General features: G+C 47.1%; 1 protein-coding gene across 1 annotated transcript in view; it reads left to right on the top strand.

Annotated features, from left to right (window-relative positions):
* Positions 1 to 21,301, top strand: part of LOC116886977 — a 160,073-nt gene that overhangs the window by 125,220 nt on the left and 13,552 nt on the right. Inside the window, exons 37-42 of the mRNA XM_032888467.1 lie at positions 2,103 to 2,212; positions 12,429 to 12,578; positions 17,415 to 17,468; positions 18,095 to 18,262; positions 20,776 to 20,928; positions 21,139 to 21,273. Of these exons, the coding sequence (XP_032744358.1) occupies positions 2,103 to 2,212; positions 12,429 to 12,578; positions 17,415 to 17,468; positions 18,095 to 18,262; positions 20,776 to 20,928; positions 21,139 to 21,273 (770 nt within the window). The remainder of the gene's footprint in view (positions 1 to 2,102; positions 2,213 to 12,428; positions 12,579 to 17,414; positions 17,469 to 18,094; positions 18,263 to 20,775; positions 20,929 to 21,138; positions 21,274 to 21,301) is intronic.

The raw sequence follows: 21,301 nt of genomic DNA, 5'->3' as shown, positions 1-21,301 counted from the left end.
TACACACGCATGTGGAGGCCAGGGGGACAACCTCAAGTGTTGTTCTCCAGAAATCATCCACCTGTTTGTTGAAATAGGGTCCCTCACCAACCAGGTAAGCTCACTGGCCAGTGAGCCCAGGGGGGCTCTGCTTGTCTTGGTCTCCCCAGTAACGGGCTTACACCTCTGTCACCACACCCAACCGACTTTCATAGGTGTCCTCTGAGTACTGAACTCGGGTCCTCTGCTTGCAAGGCAAGCACTTGATGGCTAGCACCATCTCTCCGGCCCCTCCCGGCTGAAATTGGAAGCAGAGAAATGTACGTGGTCGCAGTGATAGATCAGATATAACGTGGAACGTGAGAAAAAGCACAATCAACGTGACCCCAAGGGCTTTAGGTAATTGGCAAGATGAATGGTCTATCTTTGACATGGGAAAAGCTATAGATAGGACCACTTAGGGAGGGGACACTGACATCATTCTGCATAAATTGAGTTTTAAGTGACCTTTAAAATAGAAAAGATACTCATTTAAACTTGAGATTGTTTTTATTATTGCTATAAATCATGTGTGAGAGGATGAGACAGTCGGGGTTGGGGATTTGGCTCAGTGGTAGAGCGCTTGCCTAGGAGGCACAAGGTCCTGAGTTCGGTCCCCAGCCCCGAAAAAAAAAAAAAAAAAAAAGAGAGAGAGGATGAGACAGTAAAGTAAACGTACAAATGCACAGAAGTGAGTTCCTGGGCAGAAGCTGAGGTCTGGGGTACAGGGAGTGTGAGGAGAAGAGCTGGCCGTGAGGAAAGCTAGGGCCCAGTCAGCTGAGAGGGAGGCAGGGCTGAACCGTCCCCAGCAGGGGAGGTTATGAGGCAGGCGGGCCACTGGCTTTGGAGGAAGTTGTGGGTATTTAGAATAAAACCAGTTTCCCCAAACTTGTGGAAATGAAAGCCAGGAGAGTGGGTTTCAGAGATGCTTTCTGGGAATTTTGCCATGAAAAGTGCAAAGAAACAAGGTGCTAGGTGGTGAGAAGAGAATCAGGAGGCAAATGGGAGGCTGTGCTGTGGTGAGCAGCCCAGGGAAGGGGGAAATGAGGACAGAACAGAAAGAGGGAGAATTCCTCGAGCTGCGAGTTGACTCCTTTTTTGTACTCACGGTTCTATACCCTGCCACTCCCACATAGTAACTTACCATGGTTGGCATTTGATCAATACCGTTTGTGTTAATTAGGGTTTCCCTTGCTGTGAAGAGACACCATGACCAAGGCAAGTCTTATAAGAACAACCTTTAATTGGGGCTGGCTTACAGGTTCAGAGGTTCAGACCATTATCATCACAGCGAGAAACATGGCAGCGTGCAGGCAGGCATGGTGCTGGAGAAGGAACTGAGGGTTCTACGTCTTGATCTGAAGGCAACCGGAATAAGACTCCTCTGTAGGCAGCCAGGAGGAGGCTCTTTCTCTCTTCTGCCCTGGGTGGAGCTCAAGCATAGAACCTCAAAGCCCACCCCCACAGTGACACGCTTCCTCCACAAAGCCACATCTCCTAACAGCCGCACTTGCCACAGGCCAAGCATATTTGAACCTCCACATCGTCAAACTTTTCCATCGATTTTGGAAGAGTTTCTTCCTGTGAATAGTTGGATACTGCTCCGTTGGAAGGGACGCCGTAATTGATAATGATCCCAAATGGAGGGCAGTTATGTTTCCTGTAGCTTCTACCACAGTGCTCTGAGTCACCTCGTGTGTTCCTCATCTCCTAGGCATCAGCCATGATGTTCTTTGCTTAGTTCTGATGGCCATGTTAGACTGGAATGATCACAGATACAGGATGTTAACGAAGATAGACACCGGGAAAGGTTAAGGGCAGCGTGACGTTCCCTTCAGGGTTTTCCTGCAGTAACAGTATTTGTTACTCACTGGTTTTCAGGAGGGCATCCCCAAAGTCTTGTTAAGAACCTTGCTGGAGATCTCCCCTCCTCCCTGTTCCAGAGGGTTCTGCCCCTCCCCTTCCTCACGGAAGCTTCACAGTGGAAGACTCACTGTGCGTCCTTTGAGAGCCGCAGTCTCGCCCTTGGTGGCATTCTGTGTTTTGTGATGTCTCACTGATCTGTTTTTTTTTTTTTTTTCTAGATCTTTGGAAACACCCAGTCATGAGAGAAAACTTTTCAGTTGTGAGACCCCAGATAGTTGAGAGATTTGTACAGAGGCTAATGGAGAATTCCCAAGACAATGGACTTGAGGTATGCATTCAAAATGAATGGCTGTGCTTCCCTTTGAACAGAAACCCAGGGAGGATGGCCGCCATTTAACACTCCCTGGTACTCTCTTACCCTCCCTAAGGACAGGACTCGTGCCGCTGAACCCACCGTGCACTACCATTCTGGTATGAAAACGCCCAATGTCTGTCTACTTTGGATTCATCAGGAAATGGACATTGGCTAATGGTCTTAGTTAGGGTCTCATTGCTATGAACAGACACTGTGACCAACATGAGTTTTATAAAGGACAGCATTTAATTGGGGCTTGCTTTACAGGTTCAGTGGTTCAATCCATTATCATCAAAGCAGAAAGCATGGTCCTGGAGTAGTTGAAATTGTGATATCTTATTTCAAAGGCAAGCAGGAGATGACTGGTTCCTACCTGGCTAGAAAGAGGGTCTCAAAGCCCATGCCCACAGTGACACATTTCCTCCAACAAGGCCACACCTTCTAATAGTGCCACTCCCTGAGCCAAGCATATGCAAACCATCACACTAATCAAAAAATTTGGTCGAATGTTTAAAGACAAACTTGGAACTTTTGAATGAGTTGATTCTTTTAAGCCATATTTCCTGTTATTGATTTGCTAGTGTTAAAAAGTTAAAGAGAGAAAAACCAAAAAGGCCTATGATACTTCTAACTAGGAAATATTTTTAAAGTCTTCAGTTTGAGAGGGAAAGCCAATAAATAGGCCAATAGCACCAAAAGATAACATTTCGTCCACCCCCCATCTCCTCCTCAATATTTAGTGATATTGGTGCCTCAAAAATGGCACCAATAATTTTATGTTTGTGTACCTCAGAAAAGATATCGGAACTCCCTAAAACCTTAATGCCCTGAAATGTAATGGTTAACAGTATTTACCCTTGGCAGGAGGCAATTGCTAAAATTCAAAGAGTCCATTTCGATTGATTCTTATGTGTGAAAGGCGGTTTGAGAAAGCAAACACGTGTGTGGACACCGGTCTCAGGATCATTAATAAGTGCTTGACATACAATCATCTCCATTCAACTATTACAAAAAGAAAAAGAAACTCTGTCCTGCTAGGAATGGTGGTACTCACCTGTAATCCTAGCACTCCGGAGGCTGAGGCTGGTAGGCTAAAAGTTCCAGGCCAGGGGGCCAGTAAGATGGATCAGTGAGTAAAGGGGCTTGTAAGCAAGCACGGATGACCTGAGTTCTATCCGTGGGACCCATGGTGGCAGTGGAAAACCAACTCATGAATGTTGCTATATCCGACCCACATACAATCATCATGGCATGATCACATGTATATGCAAACACACACACACACACACACACACACACACACACACACACACACACACACACACACACACACTGGAAGGGAGGAAAAGGAGTTCTACCCCAGGGACCAGTGAGATGGCTGAGTAAGTAAAGGGGCTTGCGGCCAAGACTGGTGACCCGAGTTTGATCCCCAGAACCCACACAGTGGAGAGAGAAAACAGACTCCAGCAGGTTGCTTTCTGACCTCCATATACAAACTTACACATACTAGTTACTCCCTTACTTCCTACTTACTAAGTTACTTAGTTGGTTAGCTAGTTAGAGGAAAGGAAACAAGAATTCCAAACCAGCTAGGCTACATAGCAAGACTCTGTTCCAAAAACTTAGTAAATGAATAAATGAAATTTAAAACTTAAAAAAAAATGTATTGGAAAAATGTGCTCAATTTAGGGTGGATATTGTTTTCTTCAGGTTTATATTTTTCTTAAGCTTTTGGAAATGTTCCCACAGTTGTTACATTAAACGCTCGAACCCTTCATTATGAGGTAGAGGATTCTCATGGTTGGAGATCTGTTTCCTCCAGACTCAGACATAAGCATCTGCTCACTCTGCCCTCAGTCACACCGAAGCATCATCCTGTGTGCTGCCGGGAGGCCCCCTCTCCCAGGGGCAGAGGGGTTTAAATCGAAACACACTGTGGCTGGCTTTGCAAGGCTGGCGAGATGGCTCAGGAATTGATTGACAGTGCTTGCTGCTCTTCCAGAGGACCCAGGATCAGTTCCCAGCACCCGCACTGGGCAGCTTACAAATGCAGTTGCTTTCACGTGCTGTACAGGAAGCTGTGCAGGAACGCACACATATGTACACATAAAAATAGCATATTAATCCTTAACAACAAAAAGGGAGGGCATCCTGACAGGTGTTGCCACCCGATGAACCTCGAGGACAGCTGCAGGGTGTAGTGAGTGAAAGCATTCTTAAGTCGACGTTTGTCAGGTGCCCTGAAGAGTCAGACGCTCAGAGAAAAAAGGTAGGACGGTGGCTTCCAGGGGCCAGGGACAGAGGGGACAAATGGTATTCAGTAGGTACTGGTTTTATTTTGTGAGATGAAAAGAGATTTGTCATGTGGTCACGATGCTGCCACTGTTCTGTATTTGATGACAATTAAAAGAATAAGTTTTATGATATATATACATATATGTGTACATATATCAATATATATACACACATATATAGGTATGAATATATACACACACATATGTACATGTACACATATATATATAGCTATGTATGAACTCCTGCTCATATATATATACACATATATACATAAACACACATAGATATACATACACACATGCACACATACACACACGCACATATATATATATATATACACACGTACACACACATACACACACATACACACACAGGATATAGTATATACATATACACACACACATACACACACACATATACATGTACACGCATATATATAGCTATGTATGAACTCCTGCTCATATATATATATACACACATATATACATATACACACATAGATATACATACACACATGCACACATACACGCATGCACATATATATATACACATGTATACACACACACATACACACAAACACACACACATACACACACAGGATATAATATATACATATACACACACAAGTATATATATATACATGCACACACGCACACACGCACACACGCACACACACATATATATATACACACATGCACACACACATATATATACACACATATATATATACATGTATACACATATATAGGTATGTATGAACTCCTCCTCATATATATATATATACACACACACATATATACATATACACCATAGATATACATACACACATGCACACATACACACACGCACATATATATATACATATATACACACATACACACAAACACACACACATATATACACAATGCACACACACATGTATATACACACGTGTTCACACACATATATATACACATGCACACACACATATATATACACACACATATATATATACATGTACACACATATATAGGTATGTATGAACTCCTGCTCATATATATATATATACACATATATAAAATACACTCATAGATATACATATGCACATGCACACACACAAACATATATATACACGTACACATACATATATACACACATATATATACACATGCACACACACACACACACACACACACACACCAAGCATGTGCCCTGGTGCTCAGCCCACCACTCAGGGTGAGGGTCTTTGATTTTTGGCAGCAGACAGAAAGTTGTTTTCACTTTCAGGCCTCTAACTCACCATCTTCCTGCTTCCACTTCCAGCTGCTAGGTCACGGGCATGTGTCATCACACCCAGCTAAGGATTACATCTTGTAGAAAGGGAATGTAGGATTTGAAGGCAGGGCAAATCTCTACCAGGTATCTGCAACTCAGGAAATGCTTGGAGACGTTGGTGACACTCGGCTCCTGGCACACCACCAACCTCTAGTCACCTGCCGGAACCAAGAGCTCGCTCACAACCAGAGTGCCCTGACCCCACGCAGCTTGTGTTTGCTCAGCTGTCACTAAGTTGTATTTGGTCTTCCCTGTGAGATAGGATCTTCACCATAGCTCCTCTGTCCTCAGAGACCCACAGATTGAGGCTTCCCATATCCCAGTGCCATTAGAGCCATTGCTGTGGCGGATGGAGTCTCTTCACGGTTCAGCCGAGGGCTTGATCAGGAAGACAAATCTACGCGCATGCCCTGTGGGGTGCTGGGCTGCACATCTCTCAGGACCCTCCTCCGAAGGCGCGGCCCCCACACCAGAACACGCAGGCTGGGAAGCAGACTTTCCCGAGTCTCTTTTCGCCTTATTCCAGGCACGGTGGGTTGGGCAGTGACTTGGGGCCCTCAGCCTGCCAGCTCTCCCCTCACAAGACACCACCGCTCCTTTCCGCTGCCCAGGAGGCACGCACTTGCGGTCCTGGCCGGTCTCCTCTAAATCCTAGGTTGCATGCTCAGCTCACAGTGACCTTGGCCCCGATGTTCTCGTGGATCACTGCCTGGAAGTGTACTGGGTTGGGCAGCCATCACACTGACACAGTGAGCTGTGCCCTGAAGCTCGCATGTTGTCCTCGGACACTGCATGCCCCCACCATGTCTTCTTCTTGGTGACGTTGGCCCATTCTTTGGCCTCTTGATTCTCTGGGGTCTAAGCATCCTTATTTAAGTCGTTAGTAGCTGTGAAGTCAGGACAGGTCCCAAGTCCCCAAGCTGCCCACACTAGACCTCCCAGGCTGTGCAGCTGTCTCAGACATGGGCCAGGAGCACAGCTATTCTGTCACGCGGCTATGTTCTTCCAGCCCCCTTCCCAGGCATCCTGCTGAAAGCCAGGGATACTGTCTGCTCGATTTCCTGAGAAAATCAGGTCACTCTGGCAATTTTTCTTTAAAAACTCGTGTTGGTGTCTAGTCTCTTCCCAGAAAACCAGCTTCCATCCATAACCGGTGTTAATATTTTTCCCCTTGAGACAGAGCTGGAATTTATTAAAAAGATTCTTTAAAAAATAGTACATTTATTTATTTATTTATTTTTACTTATTTATTTACTTATTTATTTATATTTATTTATTTACTTATTTATTTTTATTTATTTATTTACTTATTTTATTTATTTATTTATTTATTTATTTATTTATTTATTGGGAGAGGGCACATGAAGGCCTGACAGAAGTGTTGTTGGAGCCCCATCTTGAAGCACAAGGAGGAGCTGGCAACATGAAGACAGCCAGGGGAAGGAAGTCATGGCGGAGCGGGGGTGGGTGGTGGGAGGGGGCACTGAAGCAGGGGTTAGGACTAGGTGCTGAGTGTCCCCGTGTGCAGCCCTTGGGAGTCAGTCTCAGAGTCCATAGGAGAGCACCCACAGACGTGGTGTTTTAGAAACCTCCAAAAATACTTTATGCCTGATACTAAACAGTGTTGGTGTGGTGGCACACGCCTATAAAGCCATGGGACACGTTAATACAACGTGGCTTAGCACCCGCCAAGCCTCACCCAAGACTGGCTCTCTTGAACGATCAGTGCACAGAGCAATCTACTGTTCCCCCAGCCAACACCGTCAGCGTCAGCATAGTCAGGCTCAGGTGTAAAGGCTGCCAGGGAGGCAGTCAGCAAGGTAGTGGTGCTTACTGGGAAACTCTGGGCCAGTGTGGGGAAAGTGGGAGGGTGAAACCTGGTCGAGCTAACTCTTTATACGGGCAGGAGGAACCTTTTCAGTGACCAGGAAAAGTAGCGGTTGCGGGTAAGAGTCTATGGGAGTGCTGGCAGGAACCCCGGGGTCCAGCCTCTGCTGTACGAGAGGCTTCGTATGCTCAGGAAGGCTGAGGGCAGTGTATAAAGGAGAGCTGAAGCCTCTTCCTCACCTGCCAGCCACAGCACCTATCATGGGGGCCCATCTCAGACGCGCCCCTGCTACTGAGAGAGAATCTCTTCCTTGGCCCCTGTCTCAGACCCTCACAGAGCACCTTGCTTGAGCTGAGAGCTTCCGGAGAGGCTCTTTCTGTCCAACTGCTGTTTCTTCCATGGAGCCTCCTGGGAGAAGGAAGCAGAGAAACTTCTCTAGCTCCCTTGGGGAAGGGCTTAAGGGCAGAGTTCTGGCAACCTCCCACCTCCATGGTTTCGTTCAAATCCTCCAGGGGCTTCTTACTCCTGCTGCGTGGGGTGGGGGGGGGACCCTGCTGGTGAGGGAGCCTACCGCAGAGGGCCAGGGCAATTACCTTCTGCCACGTCTTCAGGGGCTCTGGAGGCAGGACCGTAATGTGAGAGGTGATTGCTATAGAATTAGTTGATGGAGGCCTTGACTTGTGCTTACTCCAGGAAAGATTGCCTGTCCAGTAAGGGATGAGTCACTGCGGGGAGGGCTTCCAGCAAGGCCTGAGGTGAAGTCACTGACCGCACCCTCACTAACCACCCTGGCTATGACTTCTCACGGCTTTCAACAGAGTCAAACCAGAAAGTTCCCTTTGCTACTACTAACCCCTTTCCAAGCGAAGAGAGCTTCGGCATCCTTGGCACCGCGCCAATAGCTTCCCGGTGCTCATCGATCCAAAGGTTCAGAGGGAGGCAGGAGCAGGATGACCTGCCTTACCCCACCCACCGAGGGGCCCTTATGTAAGGGGGACCCTGGAGAATGAATCGTAGGACTCCGGTCTTTTGCCTGCCTGTGACTGGTTCCCTCTCACACAAGCAGAAATTGACCTCAGATTCCATGGAGCAGTCTCCATTGCATCCTGCCAAGCTGACACAGTCGACGACTTTTTGAAAACCTAACTTTTAGTATGCATCCTCAATGTAAAATTTGTCTCGATTACATGTACAAACTGCGATCGCGTTATATTAGAAAACAGAACCACGGGCTGGTGAAATGGCTCAGCGGTTAACGGCTTCTTTTTCCATAGGACCCAGGTTCAATTCCCAGCACCTATTTGGTGGATTACGATCATCTGTAACTCTAGTTCCAGGGGACCTAGCACTCTCTCTTGGCCTCTGCAGGCACCAGGCACACAAGTAGGGCACATGCATGCATACAAAGAAGCTACTCATTCTCATGGAAATAAGAATAAAATCTAAAAAAGAAAATAGAAGTTCGATCCTTTAGAACACACGCTCAAAATTTTACCAGTCATTAGTAATCTCCCTTATTAATTTAGTAACATTTCTTTTTTAAACTTTACTGACCGCTTTCCATTCGCGTGATTTATAAAGTAACATTATCTTGTATGACATTTCCACATTATTTATTATATGTCATTTTTACATTAATTAATTATTTATTTATTTGTGTGTGTGTGTGTGTGTGTGTGTGTCCGCGTGCACACATGTATAGAGGTCATGTAGAGGTCAGAAGACACCTTGTGGGAGTTGGTTCTCTCCTTTTGCAGTGTGAATTGTGGGGTCAAATTCAAGTCACCGGGCTTGTCCACAAGCACCTCTCCCCATTGTGCCAGTTTTATGGGCCCCTTCCTTTATGACCCATTTTAAATGGTGGGGTTTTTTTTTATCATATATTATAAATATCTACCTGAGGCTGAAGACATGGCTCAGAAGTTAAGAGGCCTGACTTCTCTTCCAAAAGACCTGGGTTTGATTCCCAGCATCCTCATGGTAGCTCACAGCCTCCTACCTGCAACTCAGTTCCAGGGGATCAGCACCTTCTTCTGGTCTTTGTGGGCACCAGGCACACAAGTGATATATGTACATACAGCCAAGACATAATACATAAAATAAAATGACAGTATCTTTTCTTAGGGTGTGTGTGGGGGTGTGTGTGAGTGTGAGTGTGTGTGTGAGTGTGAGTGAGAGAGAGAGTGTGAGACAGAGTGTGAGTGTGTGAGACAGTGTGTGAGTGTGTGTGTGTGTGTGAGTGTGTGTGTGTGAGTGTGTGTGTGTGTGTGTGTGTGTGTGTGTGAGTGTGTGTGTGTGTGTGTGAGTGTGTTTGTGTGTGTGAGTGTGTGTGTAGATAGAGGTAGATAGAGGTGATATAGAATCATATAGAGATGGATATGTGTGATATCTTTATTAGACACAGTTGTTAGTATCACTTCTGAAGTACAGTGTTACTGTAGATGAACCAGGTAGATTTAATTCATCTCCCTGATAAGCCACTTGAAGCCGATTTCATTTTTCTCCTACTCGGAAGCACACTAAGATGTCCACCTAAACTTCACAGATGACTTCATTGTGTTTTCGTGTCTCCACAGTGACCCAATTCCCAGCGTAACTTGAAGGGGGGGGGGGTAGTTTTCTTTTAGCTCGTGGTTTCAGGGGTTCACATCAGCTGCCTTGGTTGCTCAGCACAGCAACCAAGATATCATACTGTGAACTCTGACTGGGAAGCTGCTCTTGCTTTGTCTCCATACTTCACCACAGAACTCAGAGAAGTTTCTGGACCTAACCCAAACCCAGCAACCAGCTGTTGTGGCACAGCAGGAAGATGGAGGAGGGGCATAGCACAGGAAAGTTGATCACCTCAAGAGAGCCAGTCAGAAAAGACAGAGTAACTGGGGCAAGATTGACTTCTCCACGGGGACAGTCCCAGGGACCTGCTTCCTCTGCCTAAGGTTCCCATCCTAGTTTCCCTCACTTCAGAATGACGCCATCAAGATCGACTTCATCAATGACTCCTAGGCAATTCACAAAGTCCACTGTGGGTTTTCTCTGAAGGTCAATTTAGCAATGACGTCATACTGACTGGACAGTGTCTTGAGCCTCGGACAAGCAGATCAGAGCCAGGGGACCATGGCAGGTCCCAAGAATACCCTGGTTTCTGCAGCGAGCAGACTGCACGTAGGGAGCTATCTGGGTTTCTCCTGAAACTGTCACAGGGAAAGCTCACGTAAGATGGCAGGTTGCAGCTTGGGCTCGATCCCCCAAGACCTCAGATACACATGTGGCACTGATAATGACATGGGGCGCGGGAGGTGAGGGGGTACACACCTGTACTCGCTCAGACAAAATGCTGGCTGGCATTCACTGCCAACTTGACACAAACTAGAACCACCTGGGAAGAGAGACCCTCCAGTGAGGCATTACCTCCATTACTTTGGCCTGCGGGCAGTACCGGCCCTAGGCATGTGATCCTGGGCTGTATAAAAATGATAACTAAACACGGGTTCTCAAAAGAGTGGGGCCAGAGCTCACGGCACCAAGTTTTGCTCCTCCGTGTGTTCTGCTTTGAGTCCCTGCTCAGCACCCCGCCACGACTTCCTTCAGTGCTGGACTGTCACCTAGATGTGTAAACCATGGAATTCCTGTCCTCTTAAGAGTTACTTTCAATTGGGGGTGGGGAGCAGTGGGACAGAGCTAGGGCAGACTCCCAGGTCCTGCCTTTCCCAGAATGGCTCTCAGTTCTCTCCAGAGCCTGAGTCTAAGCCGCTGTGAGGGGACTCTTTCCTGTCCCTTCATGGCTACCTCTTCAAAGAGGTAGTCTACAGGAAGTGTGAAGGGAAGAGATCCACACTTTAGAACAGCAAGATGCCCCACGCTTCAGAAAGCACCTTCACTTGGCCTGCCCTTTCCCCTGGGACATAGGGACATGCCTACTCAGAACCCTAGACTTCCATCTGGGTCAACGGTTCCAGTAGATCAGAGCACTGTCCTAATGCTACGACCCTTTAACACCGCCCCTAGTGTATTGGTGACCCCACACACACTATGAAATTGTTTTTGTTGCTACTCCACGACTGTAATGTTGCTACTGTTATGAATCAGAATATAAATATCTGTGCATTCCGACGGGCTTAGGTAACCCCTGTTGAAAGGGTGGCAATCCTCTGGTTGAGAACCGCTGATCTACGCGTGACTCGGCCCTCGACTGTGTTCCCCAGAGTTAGCATAGACCTCACCCGTGATATGAATACCCCTGCTGTGGCAGAGACCAAGAGGTAGCCATGTAGGGAGAGGGCCAGGTGGAATTTGGATGGACAAGGTGAAGTGTACTGTTCAGGCATCTGAGGGTCCTAAAGTAGGAAGTGGGAATCATACTGTGAACTCTGACTGGGAAGCTGCTCTTGCTTCGTCTCCATACTTCACCACAGAACTCAGAGAAGTTTCTGGACCTAACCCAAACCCAGCCATCTTGTTCATCTTCTTTGAAAGCAGAACTACATCTAGCACTCTAATAGTTTGTTGCTCTGGCTTCTAACCAGTAATGGTGGAGACACCATTTCTTCTCTTGAACCCGGCTCTGCAAAGACTGAGAGCAGAACTGAGAGAGGTGTTGCTAATTAAGGGCTTGGCGTTGAGGGGAAACGAAAGTGCATCTATGAGGCCTTGCTTAACGTAGCTGGCCTGAGGCCTGGATGGAGCTGTGGGGACAACATGGCTGGTCAGAGGCCCCTGGTGGAGCTGCTGAGAGACACGCCATTCCCCCTTCAGATCACTTTCCAGAGGGAGCACCTTGAAGCCTGCCTCCTCTCGCTGGGCTGCGATGTGATGGCACGAGAACGTAGCAACTTTGAGACCTACTCCATGTGTTATGAGCATGTCCTGCAGCACGCCAGGCAGAAGCTTCGCCAGAAGGAGCAGGTAGGTGCTCAGAGAAGGGAAGGAGAAAGCCTGTAGGCAAGGAGGCCCCAGAGTCATTAGTCAAAATAACTCTCAGTGGGGTGAGAGAGATGGGGTGAGGAGAGATGTTCTTATGCCAAACCTGGGGGGCACACATGCCCTCCACATTTCTGTCCATTGGTTTATTTTCTTGGACCCTGGCACTCTTGGTTGCTAAGGTGACAGTCCTAGCAACCATAGGATGTAGGCTTTAGAGGATTACCAAGGATACAAGACATGACCAATAAAGAGGGAGGGGGTGGTTTGAATATGCTTGGTCCAGGAAGTGGCACTATTAGGAGGTATGGTCTTAGAGTAGATGTGGCCTTGTTGGAATAGTAGGTGAGTCGTGTCACTATGGGCGTCGGCTTCCAGACCCTCATCCTAGCTGCCTGAAGATGCAGTCTTCTCCCGTTTGCCTTTGGAACAAGAACTCTCAGCAACTTCTCCAGCTCCATGTCTGCCTGGATGCTCCCATTCTTCCCACCATGATGGCAATAGACCGAACCTCAGAACCTGTGAGCCAGCCCTCAATTAAATGTTGTCCTTTATAAGAATGGCTTTTGGGACTTTGGATTTGGAAAGCCATTGAATGCTTTAAATGGAACTGAATTTAAAAGTTAAAGATTCTTTGGAGAGTCAGTTCTGTTGGATGGTGTTTTGCTGGGGCAAACACCTGAAGGAGTGTTTTCCTGAAGAGGACACGGGTAAAAGGCTAAGGCAGACTCATGAAGAAATGTTTTTGCTGAAGCAGACACAAGTGAAAAGACGTTCTCCTAAAGCGAGCACGTGGACGGATGTGTGATGAGGGATTCTTTGCTAATAACACAGATGAATTAGTCCACCTTATATTGCATAGTTTGAGCTTCATTTGTTGTGACTGCATAGAGAGAAACACACCAAAAAACTTCTGGTGATGTGCTGGGATTTCTTACCACTTCTGCGGACTTAGGCTATCTGGCAGAGTGATGCCAACTTATACAGACTCATGTGGAGTCTTGCTAAGTCAGACTCTCATGCTGAGGCAAGACACATGGTGAGGCCAGACCCATGGAGGACACGTGATGTTTGGATAGGACTCAGCAGACTGTGAAAAGGGCTTACTTGTAGAGCTAGCTGTGCAACACTTCTTGGTCTTGAGTCTTTGCTGAGAGGCACAGCCAAGAATTTCTCTTGGTGTCCCTGGTGTCCCTGATACCTCCTGTTGACTCTTACCAATTCAGCTGAGGCCTTGCTGTCTCTGCTAGGTCTTGCCCCTGCTACTGATTCTATAGCTGTTTGCTGTACTGACTCTACCAAACTTGACTGCTGGTGTATTTGTGAAGTATTCTCGAGTGGATGGAGCTGCTGCTGCTGACCTGTAAACTGAATTGTGGATTTCCTAACAATGCAGTTAGGATTTGCTCCAAACAGGTTCACTTCCCCCATAGCCTTTCTTTTCCACTACCTCTGGTGATAGGCTAGATGGGAGGTTAAAGTATTTTAGAACCATCGTTAAAAGGAGGCATTGAAAAAAATTAAAGTCACATGGGACTTAGTGAGCCGTCCTAGTAGGAATATGGAAGACATTGATGGGGAGAATGATTTGAACTCCAGAGATAGTCTTAGGATGGTTTGTGAACAATGAGGCTGACTTTTGCCTTTACCTGAAGAGTCTGTCTGAGACTAAGGTAAAGAGACTCAACAATAATTGCATTGACAAAGGAAGTCTCAGAAGCGCCCAGCATAAACTTTGTCCTCTGGTTAACTCTCATGAAGTGCGATTTGATCAAGCATAGTAAGCTGAAATGAAAAAATACAAAATGCATGGTTCGAGTATTTAAAAAAGCACCAGAAAGTGCAATGGAACGGAATCCTGTGGTCAAGGCGATAAACAGAATAAGGGAGTGGTGACCTCGGGGGCAGGATCCCACCCAGCTAAGTTTATTGTTTGTGTTTGCAGTTGAACAAGCAACAGTTATATATTATGGTACACACTGTTGCCTGCTTATTGTTTTCATTTTGATTTTGAATCTGGAATGAACTACAGTCCAGAAACAGAGGGCACACCTATGATCCAGATCTTGAGGCTTGAAGATAAAGATTTTTGATTCAGATCCTGACATAGGATGACACTGGATTTTGATGTGGATCTTGAGAAATAGTGGCCATGAAAAGCTTAGGCCCAAGCTTGGTGGAACACATCTTTAATCCCAGGAGACAAAGCAAGCAGATCTCTGAGTTCAAGGACAACCTAAGACAGAGCAAGTTCTAGGTGAAGAGAAGCTGAAGTCTAGGTGGTACACACTTTTATCCCAGCGTTCAGGAGACAGAGCCACGCAGATCTCAGAATTCAAGCTCAATCTACAGAGCAAGTTCCAAGCTTAGGTGGTGAAGGAGTTGGAAAACAGGAAGCTAATGATAATGTAATAACAATGGGGCCGTGTTCCAGCTCCAGCAAGCAACAGAACTCAGCAACTTCAGCCATGTGACTCTGGCTTTAGTGTCAATAGGAGAAGGGACTACTTGGACAATTGATGCTAGTTAGCTGAAGCTAAGAAATTAGCAGTGATTAAGAACCACAGAGGTGAAATCTTCTGGGAAGTGTTTTCTGAGAGCACAAAGAAGCTATGTTCCAAAGATATCTCTCTCTCTGGTAGCTAGACTTGGTAATCTGTAAAAGTCACCCAGGTGGTACTGGTTCTTAAAGGCATAAAAGGGTCATGGAGGCAGCTGAGGCTTGGAACGGTGAGAGGCTAGGGAAGGCTACTGGTGAAAGTGTAGCCTCAGTTGCAGTTGACGGCCCAGGATTGAAGGGGGTCATGCAAAGAAGTTGAGGCTTAGCACCATGAAGAGAGCCTATGAAAGATTATTGGTGAAGCCTAAGTTTCAGGGGAAGATCCCAGTATTCTGAAGATGTCAGCACCCTGGGATGACCACCAAGAACAGCAGTGGCAGTGGAGTGGAGTCAACCAGAGTCTGGAGTGCTACAACGCACAAAGATGGAGAAGTGACCCAAGTCCTTTGGAAGAGCAGAAGATCATGCGTGGATCCCAGACACTGAAACAAGAAGCTGTAAAGTTGAAGTTGCCTTGGAGACCCCAAGACCTTAAGAGATGTTGGGATACTTGCAGAGGAAAGCTGCTAACAGGGAGTGGGACCAGCCCAAGAGGACAAAGTTTGTTGCTGCTGAATGCCAGATCTACCAATGACAGAAGGTAAAGATAAAAGGAGTTGGAGACACATCAGACATATAGATGCTGGGTTTGGAGTTTTCCTAGCTGGTTTTTGTTTTTCCTCACCATGAAGTTTTGGAGTGGTAAGGAGTAGCCTATGATGTTGGAGGTATAGGATCTGCTTTTTAATTTTGATTTCTTAGGGGATTACAGTTAAGACATTGCATGACTCTCAGAAGGAACTTTGGACTTTTAACACTGTTGAGACCGTTGCAGACTATGAGACTTTTGACGTTGGACCAAATGTACTTCTCGTTATGCTATGGCAAGAAATGGCCCCCAGAGGCTCATCTGTTTGAACAATCCCATGGGGACCAGAGAGTGGAGTGTGGTGGTTTGAATTTGCTTAGCCCAGAGAGTAGCACTATTAGGAAGTGTGGCCTTATTGAAGGGAGTGTCTCACTGTGGGGATGGACTTTGAGAGCCTCCTTCTAGCTGCCTGAGGATGTAGTCTTCTCCTGTTTGTCTTCGGAACAAGATGTCAAACTCTTAGCTCCTCCAGCACCATGCCTGCCTGGATGCTGCCAAGCTTCCCCACAATGATGATAAAGGACTGAACCTCAGAATCTGTAAGCCAGGCCCAATACAATGTTCTCCCAATGTAAGAGTTACTTTGGTCACAGTGTCTCTTCACGGCAATGGAAACTCTAAGACAAATTGTTACCAGGAGTAAGACAGGGTGAGCCTTTGGAGGGAAAATCTTTATTTCTATCTATCTATCTATCTATCTATCTATCTATCTATCTATCTATCTATCTATCTATCTATCGCTGTCTGTCTGTCTGTCTTCATATTATGGGTCAGTTTTAGTGGTGAGACCTCCCTAAACTCCCTAAAACTAGGTCATAGTACTCAAAGGATCCTATTGTATATATTGTTTCAAAATAGATTGTATCTGAAGATCCATATAATTTTATATTATACTCAAGGGAAAATATGAAATTGTAAAAAAAAATCCCTAAATTAAGCATTAAAATATTAATCAGGGAGTCCTGGACTTGCCCACTGTTGATGACTCCCCCATGTTTGAACTCTGCATCATTGTAGAAGCCTGGAAATCATATTGTGGCATTGTTGTTGTTAATTTGTGCGTCCACATGCGCACATGTTGATGTGGGTGCCATTGCTCAGAAATGAGCTCTGTTCTCTCACTAGAACTTGGAGCTTGCCGATTCATCTTGGCTGGCTGGTCAGCAAGCCTCAGGAGTACAAGCATGTCCCGTGCCCGACTTGCACGTTGTCTTTCGATGTGTTGTTAGAAACCCCGAAGTTTAACTGCCCATAGTGGTGCAGCCTTGGAATCTCAGGAGTTGAGGGGTAGAGGCAGGAAGGTTAGGGTCACCCTCACCCATATATTAAGTTCAAGGCCAGTAGAATATATGAGGGAGGGAGGGAAGGAAAGGGGAGGGAGGGAGGGAGGGAGGGAGGGAGGAGGGAGGGAGGGAGGGAGGAGGAGAAAAGAGAATCCAAAGTGTATCAAGGTACCAAGCACAGCCCAGGCCACTGACAGGATCAGGATGAGAGGGTTTTGGAATGAGGCTGTGTAAACACCAACTGGAGGGGCTGCCTGTGTGTTGACTGAGCCCTGCCTTCTCCTCCTCAGGAGGTAGACTTGCTACGAAGAAGTCAAGCTCCCCCTGAAGACCGTGCTGGCCAGGTGGGTCAGTTACTACACGCAGTCCACCAGAAGCTCGTGTTGCCTGCAGAAGTCTTGTCCATTGAGGCAGGCCCATGAAGGCACATTCGAGGACTGTAATTTCATTCTGTGTAAATGTTCTTGCTAAGGGGCATTCTTTCTAAAGTTTTTTAAGTTGTCTCCGTCATGTATTATGGGGGGAGGGCTGTTATTTGGCAGAATTCTGTGAACATTGCTTCTTCCATACTTTTTTTTAAGATGCCATGTAGAATGCACTTCAAAAATGAAACGGCATCTGGTTGAGGGGTCAGGGAAAGGCAAGTGTGGTGATGAAACTGAGATGATTGAGGAGTTTATCCAAACTTCTGCGTTTAAATTCCAGCTCTTTAGGGCTCGTTCACCCATCAAATTGAGACTGTTTTATGAAGGGTGAGCTCATCTCACCTCTGCACTAGGGAGGGACATGAATGTTAGCTGTGCCTGACGCCGCTCAGGACTGTTGAGCCAACCTGAGCTTCTGCCATGCCCATACCTTCCCGAGCCTGACAACGGAGGCTGTGCTGGCCCTCACAGGACTGGTCTGCTGCTTGGAATGCCTCCATCGCTAGCCTTACCTCGTGCCATCTATTCTGCATCACTTCTGACAGATCGCAGAGCTCAGTCATGACATAATCATGGAGATCACCGCTCTGAGGGCCCGGCTCGCAGACCTGGAAGAGGAGAATCTGAATCTGGAAATCCAGATTAGGAAAGAGGTCCAGGAAGAGTACAGAGAATTAGTGCAGGCTTTGTTTATGACCTGCTTACACATAAAGGTAAGTGTCCTGGCTGTGCCTCGGAAAGCCTTGGAACGTCTACATGGCTGCCTGCCTACCGAGGGACCCACGGCAGGATGGACTTTGAGGTGCCAAGTGATTCTTGAGCCCCAGGTTGTAAGCTGGAAGGTCTTGTTTGGTTGGCGGTTTCGTTTTGTTAAATCGTGGTCTTGCTAGGTAGTCCCGGCTGCCCTGGAACTTGCTACATAGCCCAAGCCAACTTCAAAGTCAAACAATCCTATAGCCTCAGCCTCCCTTCCACTGGGATTATAGACTTGCACCGCTCCAGCTAGAGGACGTTGCTGTAGAGAGAACTAGCAGCGGGCTGTCATAATTTTACTTTGTTCTATTTACATCTGGGTGTGTCCGTGTGTTCTGTTAGCGTGTGCATGTCACAGCACGCATGTGGAAATCAACTCTTTCCCTCCACCTTGTGGGTTCCTGGGACCAAACTTAAGCCATCGGGCACGGTGGCAACCCCTTTGCCCTCTGAGCTGTCACCAGCCTGAGCTGTCACTGTGCCGACAGGATGGACACTGAGTTTGGGATACTGAGGTGTCCATTCGACATCCAGCTGCTCTTGGAAAGAGGAGGCTTTCCGCTTGCTTCAACTTCCCACCTATGTCTACCACTGCCCTTTCCACAAAGTGAGACACCCAGTGGGGAAGCAAAAAACCCTCTCCCCGGGAGGGAACAGCTGCCTGAGAGCTCGCTGGGCAGGTTTGGAAACTGAACTAGTTAACCCTCACCATGCCCTTCTGCCTTTCTCCCACATTTAGAATTGGGGAGGGCTGGAGAGATGGCTCAGTGGTTAAGAGCACCGACTGCTCTTCCAGAGGTCCTGAGTTCAATTCCCAGCAACCACATGGTGGCTCACAACCATCTGTAATGGGATCCGATGCCCTCTTCTGGTGTGTCTGAAGACAGCGACAGTGTACTTATATATGATAAATAAATCTTAAAAAAAAAAAGAATTATTTAGAATTGGGGAGCTACCAACCTTCAACTATGGAGTCCGTCAAAAGAAAACTGACAGGACTCCCTTGCCACATCACTGTGGAAAGCTGGTCACTGTATAAACTGATGGACATCAGGGAGACAAATGTCCTATGCCTAACATGAGCCATCGGGAGGCTGGGCACCTCCTTATGGATTTCAGTACACACCTACAATGCCCCACTCCATAGCTTTCTTCCCCAGTCCCTTCTGCATTACTCAGTATTCCTAAGAGCCAGCCCCACTTAATCCCTTACCTCCCACCATTCTAGAGCCAGCCCTACTTAACCCTGTTTCTCCCTTCCTTCCCTGGGAATTCCAGAACAGACCCTAGGGTTGTTTTATGAACAGGAGATCCCCTTCGATGTTCTGCCTTTACCTTCCAGGGAGTATTAGAGATTTCTTCTTACTTACAAAATAGAAATGCTCACACATCTCAAAAAAGACCAAATTCAAAACGGACTGGGCCTAGAGCTACAGGAGAAGCCAGAAGCCAACTTTGGAGAGCAAATGTGCGGGCTTAAGAAGATAGAATGGACTCTTTAACTTCTCCCAGACTGAAGGAGTACTACCAATGCCCTCCCCACCAAGCAAGGAATCCCTATCCAAGTCCTTGGTCCCAAGGTAGTGGTGATGTTCACACTGGTAACCAGCGGAATTGGCCTGGCTTCCTGCCATAGTTTCTAACTGAGCACTGTCCTGCCTTCCTCTCCGAGGAAGTGGCTTGGAGATGGGAAGGACCTTCATATGCCCTTTTCTCGGCCCCACGGGTCTCTAGGCATCTTAGTCTGCTGAGGCCGCCATAACGAAATGCCATTGGCCGAGTAGCTAAAGCAGAGATTATTTCCTCACAGTTTTGGAAGCCAAGAGTCAGAGATGAGGGTATGAGCATGGTCTCCTCTATGGAGTCTTCCCTTTCTAGTGGACCAGGGGCTGTCTCCTCCCTGCCAAGAGAAGGAAAAGGTGACCCTCTCTGCTCTTACAGGGCACAGTCTCCCTGGGATCAGAACCCACTTCTATGGGAAGAACTTATGTCTCCAGACATTTGAGGCTGAATACATGAGTTTGGGAGGAGTCACAATTCAGCCCTGAGTCCACAGTAATAACTCACACAAGCGTTCTGTGACATCATCAGCCATTAGCCACAGCCACTCAGGACAGAACGTCTCATCTCCAGGTTTACACTGGAGCCTAAGGAGGCTCATCCACAATAAGGACTCATCAGATTCTACGTCAGCCTGGGAGCCATAAATCCACCTTTCCCAACTAACCTGATCTAGCTAGTAGATTTTTCTCTGTCACCTCCCAGGGCTCGTCCCACTGTCCCCGCTCAATGTGCCAGAAGGTGTTGACAAACGAGGCATGTTCTAGGACCTATAGGTGAACAAAAGATGAAGCCATGCTGGCTATCAGCCTCTAATATGCCTGCCTTGTAATTCCCATGACAAAAACTGCCAACCCTGCCCTTCACGCCCTCAAATGCATTGGACTTCTTGACCTGAGTCTGCAATTTTCAGGAGAAACTGGATGAGAATCAGTTTAATTTGATCCAGAAAGTGTGTGAGCTCATCGGTGAAGTGAGAGCTGAAGGGATTGCCAACGTGAAGCAGCTAAAGAAAACCTGGGGCTCTGCCAGACCTGAGGGAGAAACAAAAGAGAATGCAGCCAAAGCACCAGCTGAAGTACGTGAACCTGTGCTGCCTTTCTTCCTAGCTCCCAGCCCACCACTGACCCGTTTAGAATTCCAAAGGGGTTAGACGTGTTTAAAGGAGTCCTGGGGTGGGGCTCCACATGATAATGTGTATTTCTGGAAGGCATGTTTCTGGTGTTAGGGAAAAGGACTGAGAGTGGCCTGTTCTAAAAGTAGGCCTTCTTGGCAGGAGCAACTGTGGGCCTTGGAACAGGACAACAGCTGCACCCTGGCTGCTCTACTGTGCAAAGCGCGGAGCCTGGGCCGCTGGCGGCTGGCTGTGCAGCAGGCACACCTCAGAGGTCAGCTGAGCATGGCAGAGAAGGTACGTGTTGAAGAGAGGCCCCTTCCCT

The sequence above is a fragment of the Rattus rattus genome, chromosome 18 (assembly GCF_011064425.1).
Source record: "Rattus rattus isolate New Zealand chromosome 18, Rrattus_CSIRO_v1, whole genome shotgun sequence".
In the NCBI taxonomy this organism is placed as follows: Eukaryota; Metazoa; Chordata; class Mammalia; order Rodentia; family Muridae; genus Rattus; species Rattus rattus.
This window is presented reverse-complemented; position numbering and strand designations above follow the sequence as displayed.